This window comes from Panthera onca, chromosome C2 (genome assembly GCF_046562875.1).
Source record: "Panthera onca isolate mPanOnc1 chromosome C2, mPanOnc1 haplotype 2, whole genome shotgun sequence".
Classification (NCBI taxonomy): Eukaryota; Metazoa; Chordata; class Mammalia; order Carnivora; family Felidae; genus Panthera; species Panthera onca.
In genome coordinates, this window is record NC_138347.1 from 57,741,919 (window position 1) to 57,754,174 (window position 12,256).

Genomic DNA, 12,256 nt, shown 5'->3' on the forward strand with positions numbered 1-12,256 from the left:
CCACCACATTCTGATCTTAAGAATGAAAAACTATTATTACTATGAATATATATTCATTAACTGTGCTGTCTTTTCAACTTGCTGCCAAATCAGCCTGCATTGACATTCTTTGCCTTTCTGTGTCTTGTCTATCTTTACTGTTTCCATTAGATCCTCCTACCACTACCACCCTTCAGCCTACAATTCAGTGGCATCCCTCAACTGCTGACATCGAGGATCTAGCAACAGAACCAAAAAAATTGCCCTTCCCATTGTCAACTTTGGCAACAATTAAGGATGACACAATTGGCACAATCATTGCTAGTGTAGTGGGTGGGGCTCTCTTCATAGTACTTGTGAGTGTTTTGGCTGGAATATTCTGCTATAGGAGAAGACGGACGTTTCGTGGAGACTACTTTGCCAAGAACTACATTCCACCATCAGATATGCAAAAAGAATCACAAATAGATGTTCTCCAACAAGATGAGCTTGATTCTTACCCAGACAGTGTGAAAAAAGAAAACAAAAATCCAGTGAACAATCTAATACGGAAAGACTATTTAGAAGAGCCTGAAAAAACGCAGTGGAACAATGTAGAAAATCTCAGGTTTGAAAGACCAATGGATTATTATGAAGATCTAAAAATGGGAATGAAGTTCGTCAGCGATGAACATTATGACGACAATGAAGATGACTTAGTTTCACATGTAGATGGTTCCGTAATTTCCAGGAGGGAGTGGTATGTTTAGCAACCACTAAACGTGACTTACCTATGTACAATGTTTCATTCATACTAGTTGATCATTTTCAGATTGTTCATACTTTTTCTTGAGGAAGAATAAGCTTTTTCAACTTGATTTTCAAGCTTACTTTTTATATTCTAATTTGACAAATGAAAATGTAAAATCTGGGTTCAATGTATCTGAGCTGCTTTACAATTTTTTTTCAATGCTGTACTACTGTCTCAAGATTTAAATTTTAATGCAGAGTACTTTATTGGTCTGAGGCACACAGGTAAGAAGAAATGTCAACATTAAATGTATGACTTTTTTGGTACAAAAATTAAAAAGGAAAAAAAAAAAGGAAACTACCTTGGCATTGTGTATTAAATGTTTACCTAAGACTATAATCTCAAGTATAATGTTTGTTAAACATATACCTCTCAAAATTTATCACCACTAAATGATACTACATGAAAATTGACTATAAAACTAATTCAAGAAATGTTTATATATATTTTTAGTATACAAAACAAAATATTCAGCCTGATAAAACATCTTTCCTTTTCAAACATTGTTTTCTAAGTTTCTATATAAATGGAATCTTTACCTCTGCATTTTAATGAGCCTTGCCATAATTACTGTAGAGTGGCTTTTCAAAGATATTTTGTTGCACTAAAACTGTGGTAGTAAACTCAGTGAACATGCTGTGTGGAAGAGCCTAATTAGCTGGTCAGTATTTTTGTCCAAAATACATACAAGAGTTATAATAAAAACATGCCTTTTAAACGTAATTATTACATTTTTTTTCATCTCTGGAGGACAGTTCTTATAATGTCATACGAACATGGATTTGGGTACATTAAGTGGCATACATAGTTCTGTTTGAATGCTTTATGTCCTAAATATAAGAATAATAATGAAAAGATGGTACGCAGTTAAATGTAGTTCAGAAAGGGCATTTCAGTATATGGAAAAATATGGGCAAATTAGTATTGGAGTACAGTTTTTAGAAATGAGATACGTCAGCCAAAAATCCATACAAAGAATTTTCTAGCCCATCTTGTTTTAGTTATCTACTAGTGAATGTTGTTCAAACGGGTAAATATACAGAAAAATTAGAATAAACTTGTAAATTTGAGGTTTAATGAGAAAAATATGAATTATAGAACCAGTCACTAGCACTTGCTGATGTATATTGGCAAATCATCCCCCTCTTCCTCCTAAATGTATGTATTTGTTTCAAGATTTTTGCTTTTCCAATTAAAACTGGAAACATCATAAGGTTTTTTGTTTTGTTTTTGTTTTTTGCATAATTCATTAAGTCTATTCTTTCCAAAAATCATGTATCTTTTGAAAACGAAATGTTACCTAAATCTTCAAATGTGGATGGATCTTCTTTGTGAGGTAATTAAATTGCTTCTACAGTGGAGTCCTATAAAATTGTAATGATGACAACTATTTTGAAGCCCAAAGAAGATGTTGTTTTCTGTTGATGATTCATTTGAAAAAAAGAACTGTGTAGAATTGCCTTAGGTATTTTGCCAGGAATCGAAGTGGTTAGTAGGAGAATCATAAATAAATTATTTTGTTAATAAAAAGGCAAAGTAGGTACTTTTTTTTTTTTTAATCCCCCAACCGCTCCACTCCTGATGATCCTCGTCGAATCTAAAGGAATGTTTTATAAGACAAAATTCTAACATGTTCATAGAATTTTGCGAGTAGTCAAGGCCTTATTCTAAACAATTGTAACATAATTTCCTCTCTTTTGACTATCCGTATTTTGTGGAAATTAGAAACCTCTTTTATTTCTCTTCCCACTTACACACATAGTATAAGACTGTAATATCAGCAGAGGACACAGGTAAGCTCACTGATATCTTGTTAAAAAATATGTGGTTTTAATATAATTAACCACTGATATACAAATATTAAGACTCTTTGGTCCAAGTCATTGGAAGCAAAATTTTATTGATAATACCCTGTGATTAAAGTGGACTTTATTTTTTAATTTAAATACCAGCACTCATATGGCCACAAGAAAGATGGATCTAAAATTTCTTGCCATAGAAGATAGGAATTTGTGGCTTTTTGTTCACAATTTCATCTTTAGAACAATGGTTTGAAATGCTATATGAATCTGAGCAGAATAATCACTGTATAAATCTCAGTGGTTCTTGAGTATAATCTGAAGGAAATATTATATTTTAAGAGCTGTATTACAAAAATATAAATACCCGCTTAGTGATTATGACCTTCCTTTTATATTGTGGCCGTTGTGTGTTTAGGGTTGTTATTTTTTTCTATTTTGTTTTATGATGGGAGAGGATGACATGGAAAACGGCAAGTGAATGTTTGATACCTTCTGTATCCTTAATATAAATCATTTGACAAACTAAGATTTCAAAATTTTAAGAAGCTGGTACTAGTTAAGACTTTCTGAAGCATTGCACTGCTGTTTATTAGAACTTTATGTTTATTTACTGTACATAGAGACTTATTTGTGAACATGAATAGTCATATCAAATAAACTTTTGTTAAATTAATTTTTGGATATCAGTGATGTACACAGCTAATTGATAGGTACATAGGAAAATCCTTTTATTTTTTTTGGAAAAGATAGAATGTTTTACTTTATTTTGACGATGTTTATGTTTGTTTTTTTTTATTCTTTGAACTGGCTTTTCATTTTTGTATTCACTTTAGGGTTTTCCTTCACACTGGTTAAAATATTTCAGTAATGCAGGGATGATGAATGCAACTTTTATTTTGTCCTGCCATTTTTATTAAAATATAATTAAAACTTTAATAGGCTAGGGGTAAACTTTAAAAGTTACATTTGAGAAGTACATTATAGTTGAAATATTTAGTATTTTACCATGTGCCTAAAAGGTTTCTATTTGATAAGTCTGACATTAAAGAAACCATTAAGGTTTTTCAGTAGTAAGTATTACTTCTGATAGCCATATATAGGAACGTTTTCTAGAGATAACCCTAGCTAAATGTTTAGCAGAAGGGCTTGTAGGAAGTACAATGTATGAGTGCAAAAATTGAGATAAATGTAACACTTTCATATGTGAAAACATCTGATTTGAGTTTGATAATTGCTTTTGGTAAATACTAAAGATATATGAATAAGAAGTTGTGAATGTGTGGGAGTATTGTGTAAAATATAAGAAAGGAAGAAATGGTACGCATATTGAATTTTTAATTCAAATAGAGGAATGATTTACAGATTTAATTGTTCTTTTCTGTTTGCTTGTTAATTGGAAATGTATCATCCATAAGAATATGCTCCTTTCTCAAATTTTTGGTATATGGAGTTTGGATTTAATTTTAATTTGATTTGTATCAGTGGTTTTTTTGTTTTTGTTTTTGTTTTTTTTACCAAGTTATTTATCAGGTGGTAGCCCCTAATAGCCATGCAACAAATCTTTAAATAAAAGTTTTTAAAAAATTCTTTAGAGGCATATTTCTATAACAAGCCTATATCTCTGTATTACCTTTCTCCTTGTTATATTATCTGCTGAAGAGTGTGTGTGTGTGTGTGTGTGTGTGTGTGTGTGTGTGTGTGTGTTGTGTGTATAACCCAATTTCTTATATTTAACTAATGAAGTTTTTGTGGGAATTCAAAACCTATTTTTATTCCTCTTCCCAAACAAGATTATATAAGGTTAAAGGACACAGTTAAAATTTGAGGGAGCATCTAAGTTGGTAGGTTAGCCATTATAGGATTTATTTTTAATTGACTACTTAATTCCTATTTCCTATACACATTGTGAATAACATTCTGCACAATCATGAATTATCTGTTTCTCCAGGCTTAGCAGTTAAAACAAATTTTGAATATTTTTGCTGCAACTTTAACATAAATTAAATTTTACATACTGGCTTTCTATTTGGAATGAACATTTCATGAGATGTTTTGTAAGTTGGCATTTAGGGCTTTTCACTTATTACTGCTTTCATTGTGAATGCCATTGTTTCTGATTGTAATCACCTCCCTGTTTCATATCTCTTATGTTTAAAATAATACTTGTTTTCCTAAACTTTAAATTATTTAAGGCAAGCAGCAGTTGTTTTGTTTTTATTTTTAAATAGCATACAGTGTGGATTAAGTTTGGTTTCCCTCTTGTTATTCTAATGAAAATTTATGCATGAAAGAATCTCTGTAATAGTGTACACAGGGTATCAACTATTCTGTTTTTAAAAATGCTTTCTGTTTAGTATTTGTTTTCTCTATTCCAGTTAGCTGCAGTTTTATTTTTTTTTATTTTTGTTTTGATTTTTGTACCTATCTACTTTGAGTTGAGTAGGGATAGGTTTCCTTTGCTGTATATATCCTTAGGGGTCATTTCTTGAACCTTGATAATAGTTGTTTTATCATTTTCATTTCAATTTATGAGGATAAAACTTGATTCAATTTTGATTTATCCTAGATTACTTACCTTTTTTGCTGCTGTTCTGGCTAGGTACTGTGGGTGAAGCAGAGTGAAAGTGAGTTTAATAAGATAACTTTAAAATATCTTTAAAACTTGAGAAAATAATTCAAGGCCTATTTCCTTACATGTATGATATTTCTACATAGACATGATAACTAATTTCAGTCTCAGTTAATGAGAAATATCTCAGGAAACACCTAGTCTTGAAGGGACAGTTTGGTCTAAAAGCCAGAGGTAACTAGATCTAGAAGACTGGCCTCTCTTTTTCAAAAACATTTTCTTATGAGAAATTATATGAAAATAGGACAGAATAATGAAATGAACCTCAGTGTACCTGCTTCTGTTTATTATCAATTCATGGTCAGTCTTGTTCCATTTAAATTCCTATTCACATAATCCCTCCTGCCCTTAGTTTATCTGTAAATGTATCAGCATACAGCTCTAAGAGTAGAAACATTTAGGAAAAGTAACCACAGATTTCTTGTACCAAAAATTAAAAATGCTTTAATATTAAGAATCCAATGAGTGTTCAAATTCTAATCACTTTTTTTGTAGTTTTAATTAGTTTCTAAATGTGACCCATACATTGTGATATTTTTAATATTTTTAATCTATGTGTTCTCCATGAGGCATTCCCCACTCCCTTGATTTTTCCCTTGCAATTTATTTGTTGAAGAAATGGCTTCATTTGTGTCCTGCAGCTTCCCAGTTTGGATTGTGCCAGTTGTACCTCTGTAATTTCTGTAAATTGTCAGATCTAGAACCTTGATAAGATTAAGGTGTAATTTGGAGGTGGGGGGCAAAATCACTTCCTAAGTGGTGGTATCTTCTATCAGAAGGCATATGATACCTGCTTTTCTTTTGATATTAGCAGTCATTAGATGCTCAAAGCCTAGATCCAACAGGGAACCTACTTGATGTCTAGGTTTATTAACCCTCTTCTTTTACCATACCGTGTGCTTTGATGTCTGAATAATTATGACCATACTGCTTTTACCTGAAATTTCCTTTCTACACTTCACTGCATTCAAGATCCAGCTCAAACCATGTGATGGGAGTGTGCTTCATTTGTTTTTTTAATCATGATTTTTTATTTTTGATTCAGTGATTCAAAGGTTTGATTCCATGTTCAGATATTTCGATACTTGGTTTTTATTTTGATATTTGGTAGCTAAAATGCAACTTCTCAAAAACAAGTAGATTTAAATGGAAGAAGTACATTGTTGGGAGCCTTAACAGTTTTCATCCCAACTACTGTTTTTAGAGCTAGTCTCCTGTTCAGAATGTTTGCTTTTTCGATGTCTTGCTAATCACAATAACTTCACCCCTCATATTAGCTATTATTTTAGCACAGTATGGGTTTAGTGTGAGGTTTGTGGTTAATAAGAGTGAATGTAAATCTTTATTTTATTTGGTTTCCTAATGTGCTTCAGTTTTTTGGTTGACTCATCACTGATTATATGGCCATGGTTTTGCTTCATAATGTAACTGATAAAATTTGTGTATTAAGAGTAAGATAATTGCATTGCTGTTTTAAGGGATTTTGTCATTATTTGTGCCTTCATAGTTGGTGTTCTCTTCATTCTGCCAATTCTTTGCAGGAATGACATCTATTAAGAATAAATGCTTCCTAGTATATAACATGGATTAGCACAGATCCTCTCATGTTCCTCTGTCACCCGGGGCGTCCATGTCGGCCTCCTTTAAATTCTTGACTGTTCGTTAAATCTAGGGTAGTTACTAGTTCACTCAGCTGAGCTCTCATACATCCGTAGTGTGTCACAAGGTGCTGGCTCTGCTGAGAGGGGACAACAAAGTGGATGTGTAATTGTTTGATTTCATTCTGGAACTATCCCATTCCATACTATCCATGGGATTTTGTAGATGCCTTGTGTAGCAAGTGAACACCTGATGTTTGGACTAAGTGAAGCTACCAGTGCCAGTCCGTGTATTATATACTAGCACCACATTTATTTTGTAATTATCACTTATCCTAAAAAAGGGGATAAGTGATAATAATCTCTTTCTACATTGGAAAAAAATATTTTTATGGATTCTGTGATCCCACTTCAGGGATTTTGCTCTCTACTGTGACGATAGGGACTATGTAAAATTCATCCTTACATTCTTGGCACTTAGCATGTGCCTGACACGTTAGGTAACTATTGGTAATTTGTTGAATGAGAGGTGACAACACCATCCCGACCCAAAGAAAGGACATTTATTAAAAAGTAGTGAGATAAATATTTCGATGGATATAATGAAGTAGAAGGTGTATTGGAAAAGTAAACATTAAAAGTGGCAATTGAGGGGCACCTGGGTGTCTCAGAGGGTTAAGCTTCCGACTTCAGCTCAGGTCATGATCTCGAAGTTTGTGAGTTCGAGCCCCACTCGGGCTCTGTGCCGACAGCTCAGAACCTGGAGCCTACTTCAGATTCTGTGTCTCCTTCTCTCCGCCCCTCCCCTACTTGTGCTCTGTCTCTCTGTCTCTCAAAAATAAATAAATGTAAAAAAAAAAAAATTTTAAAGTGGCTATTGAAAAATAAAAGTGAGATATATTTATGGGGAAAAATTGGTGATACAGTGATATGTATTATAAGAGCAAATAAAAGTTGAGAAGATAAATTTGTAGGGTATCACATTAATATGTGAATCAGGTAGTAGAACCACTGAAGTTTTGGTGAAGGTAATAAAGGAAAATAGTTAATAAAGGAAAATATTTCCATTAATTGTTAGGTCTTGGGTTTGAGTGTGTGAAAAGGGCCTGTAGATTTCTATACTCACCCGTTTCAAGTGGTTTTTAGCAAGTTGCTATGTTTTGCTGTGTAGAATAGTATTTATTTTTTTCAAATCTTGTCAGATGTGAATTAGGTAAGCATATTTGAATAGCTTCAATATATTTTTTATTCGTATGTATCAGAGTAATAAAGACAAACTTAAATTCAGTTTAGTAGTTATATGTATATTTTTTTTTTCAAAAATAATGAAAATTTTTATGTCTGTATTAAGTTTCTTTTGGTATGATGTGTTAGAGTTTTGAACATTTTCCCTAGAAGACATATGCATGATATCTGTTATGGGCAGTAAGCTTTTTGTTGTATTGGGGAAAGCACTTTTGTTTGCTGATTGTAAGCAGATAGTTAAGATTTAGTAGTCTGTCTCCTTAGGTGATAGTAATGTCATGTCAGTCACTCAGTAAATTAGCTGAATGTTTAAAAATGCCAAATTTTTATACATTTGCTTATTTCCTCCTTGTAGTTTGATTGTAATATAGAGTAGATTATGTGGGCAGAGATGTGGAGGAGGCAGTGTTGTAGCTAAATTCTCGATTTTCATTAAAATTCTTTGACTTGAATACAAGAAATTTCAGCTTGCTCTTTGCTTTTCATACTAGTGTTCATCACCGGTTAATATCGTAAATATATTCTTCTTTGTTTTTTCTCAGTAGAAGAATCAGAAAAGGAAACATGAAACCTATCCCATTTATGTATTTAACATAATCAATTTGCTTCTGTAGAATATCCAGTTGCTAAACGGATTCATATGTAGTTTTTCTTTGATTTGCTCTTTTCAGTACTTACTAGCCTGGTTTGATACTAAGAAGAGGTGTACAAAAAAGAAAGGAAAAATATGAATAAAGAATGAATGGAACTGGGTGAAATAAATATGCCCAATTTAAGATAGAAGGAAGAGTCATCATGGTCTATACAAAGTCAACTCAGAGTCCCAGAGCTAGGATTTATAAGACTAATGGGACAGAAGTGGATAAATAGACCATAATTTAAATGTTCAGAAAATAGTGTCTATTTGGACTTGAGAATTACTTAAGGATATTAAAAATAGTACAGAGTTGGAAATTACCTTAGGATGTGAAAAGTCTGTGATTATATCATTACAAAACACTACCAAATTTAATATCTTTATTAAGATTAAATGAGAGGTTTTCTTGGAGGTGTGAGGTTTGATGAATGTATAATGATCTGTGCATTGAAAATCTTACATTCAAAGAGTAACCTGAGTTTTTCAAAAATAATTTCAGAAGTATTTAAAAGTATTTTTATAAATATGGTATTAACTTTGTCTTACCATCAAGATAAGAACACTCAAATTTGAATTCAGTACACTTGGGCAAAACTGATAGGGATGCTTTTGATCCCTCAGCAAAAGAAAGATTTCCTTTTAAGAAAAACCTTTAGAAAACTAGTGGAATAGGTAGCGTATTTGACACTTAAGGATTTTTTATTTATGCCACTGAAAATATATATGACCTTGGTCACACAACCTTGGGTATGTAATCTTAATAGATTTCAGTTGGACTTTTAAAGACTGAATACAAAGCTATAATGTATATGGTTGGAAAAGTGATTGTGTAGAGTAGAAATTACTCCTAGGTCATTCCAAATCTTTAAACATTGACAAGAGCAGAGTATTATTTGACTGGCTTGGATTTCAAACTTTTTCTCACGTAGCACGTATTCAAATGGAGGTAGTAGGGATTAGAGAAATGAGCAACAATAGGAAGATAAACTAGGTGTATTAGCAAATGAGAGTAAGATCCTGAATGACTAAACTGGTTATATTGTTTAAAATAATTGTATATTTTACTATTTTTAAATCCTAATTGAAAGTTTGAAAGTTATTGAAATGAGCTACTTGCTACTCATTGATGTAAAGTTTTTAGTCTAGAATGAGACTAATAAAATGACTCATTAATAAAGAATTGTTAGTTTGCTAAAGAAATTTTTATAATTGGGAAGGAAGGAAATATATTTTTTTAGCAATCTAAAACAACATGCAACTCACATTTTAATAGATACAGAATTGGAAAATACTTCTAAATATGTATTTATATGGGAATACTGTGATGGTAAGTCCGTGACATATTTCAAAACTGATAACTGCTTTAATGTCTTCTAAACTTGCCATGTCTGGTCCCAATGGTAATTGCAATTATTTAGAACTCTATGTGAACGCCTATTTAAGTGAAAGCTAAGAGTTCTTCATAGGGGACCCGAAAGGAGAGTCTACGTTAGATGTGCAGTTGTATAAAAACGTTTTCTCCCAACAAGGGCATAATGAGGGCTTCTAGCCTAACCCAGCTAGCTTTATTTCACTTTCTGTTCTCTACTACTAGTTGATGGAATGACCTTGGGCAGAATATTTAACTTTAGAGCTGCAATATAGAAGTTTATCTTAAACATCTTTCTTGCTGGTTAGAAAGATAAGACAAAATTGTGTATATTGAAGGTACTTTGTAATTACTCAAAATTAATGTTGCTGAAATTGTCAAAATAATGCACATAAGGATTGTTTTGTCATATCCATAGTACTTACATTTGAAAATATATAGTTGTAATAGTTTTAGTACATTCCCTTATTTGGATGTTCATAAAATAGGATGACTTAATTTTTCAGTATTGTATGACATGATAATTACTAAATATGTTTTTAAAATCCTTTTTTATAAAATTTATGGTGCAGACTGGGAAAGAGAAATTGGTATTTAGAAATTATGTAGTGTGTTTATATCCAGGGGATAGGGAAGATTCTCCATCTAATTTTGTGGTAGAGACACTGTCTTAAGTGTACTTTGTATTAAATGTTCGTGAATTAAGGGAAATTATCTGCAACAAGTGCTGTTTTTATAATACCTCTATTTAAAAACTTATACAGTGTCATTTTTTGCCATATTTGTTAGATCTGGGATTTTGTGTGTGTGTGTCTTTGGTTTGCCCCTTCTTGAAGGTTTTAGTTTCTTTAGTAGAACTTCTTTTATATTTTACTCGAATAAAAAATGGTAAATGTATATATTGTTGGTTAACTCAAAGAATAATGAAAAAATGTTTTATCTCTTAGAGTAAGAACTTAAAATAGCTTTCATCCTTTTCTCTATCGTTTCTTCTCCAGACATTCTTTGACCATAGAAAATAGATTCACTCGTTGCTATCTGACTGGGGATATTATTTTCATAACTTGAAAAAAAGGAAAGCTGGAGTGCTAAGGTGACATAAGGAAGGAGGGTGTTAGCATAATCCTACAAAAAGTACTGAATCAAATTTGAGGTCCTCTAACAAAGTTCAATCAGTCTTTGCACATTATAGAAATTAGGGTGTGCAAATTCAAGAACTCTTTTTAAAATTGTTTGAAAAGCCTGATTTTTGTTACTTTACAGATGTTCCATTTAAGCAGACCTCCTCCATAGCCGTAGCTGGCGCCGTAATTGGAGCCGTCCTTGCCCTTTTCATCATTGCTATCTTTGTGACTGTGCTGCTGACTCCTCGAAAAAAGAGACCATCCTATCTTGACAAAGTGTAGGTAACTTTTTTGCTTGTGTTCAACATTCAATATGAGTCAGTCTTTGTATCTATCTTTACGGCTACTCGTATGTAAAATGTCTGAGGGATGAGAGTAAAGATACTGTTAGATCTTTGTGAGCTGACCATGGTTTAATCAGAATGTACTATTTTGGTGTATAGTGTCAAGAGGCTGTTGGAGACAAATATATTAGACATCATTCCAAATGATAACAATGATAAATTATTTTGTCCTGTCTTCTGAATAAAAATGCAGGTCTTTGAAGAACTGTGCTTGAAAGAGAGATTCAAAAAAATCTTAGACGTTTAATTGCATCTCCAGATTGTATATGTCAGTCTTATGTATGGATTGATCTTAACCTTCAGCCGCGAAGAGCTATCAAATACATTGAGTTTTAAAGCTTTTTTTTCTTAAACAATTTTGGTTTTGGTGAATTACAAAGTGTGCAGTTTGTTCACTTAAAGAGTAAGCAATGTTTTGGGCCAATCATTGAGATAGAATTATAAAGCAGATATTACACTTTGCTGTAGAATCAAAAGACAAATGTCCCAATTCATTTAATTCCATCAACAGCTTTGTTGCTTCATCTATGGAATGTGAATAATATTTTCATATTTTTCCTCCTTACCTATAGTTGTGATGAGTAGAATATAATAATGTTTATGAATCATGAAGTTTTATATAAGTGGTAGTATTATGTGCTTATTAATATTTTTATATTAGGAAATAAGTCTGTCTCTCAAAGAATATATTTCTTCTGTCTTCATAAATGCTGTGTGTGTGTGTGTGTGTGTGTGTGTG

General features: G+C 32.1%; 1 protein-coding gene across 4 annotated transcripts in view; it reads left to right on the plus strand.

The window, feature by feature from the left end:
* Positions 1-12,256, plus strand: part of NECTIN3 (nectin cell adhesion molecule 3) — a 123,938-nt gene that overhangs the window by 61,076 nt on the left and 50,606 nt on the right. For 2 of the 4 annotated variants that reach the window (XM_078452982.2, XM_078452983.2), the window contains one exon: positions 151-4,158. In XM_078452982.2, the coding sequence (XP_078309108.1) occupies positions 151-728 (578 nt within the window). In that variant the 3' untranslated portion in view covers positions 729-4,158. Of the gene's footprint in view, positions 1-150; positions 4,159-11,312; positions 11,452-12,256 lie in introns of those variants that run through there. The other 2 variants (XR_013557905.1, XM_060640080.3) reach the window with 2 other exon arrangements.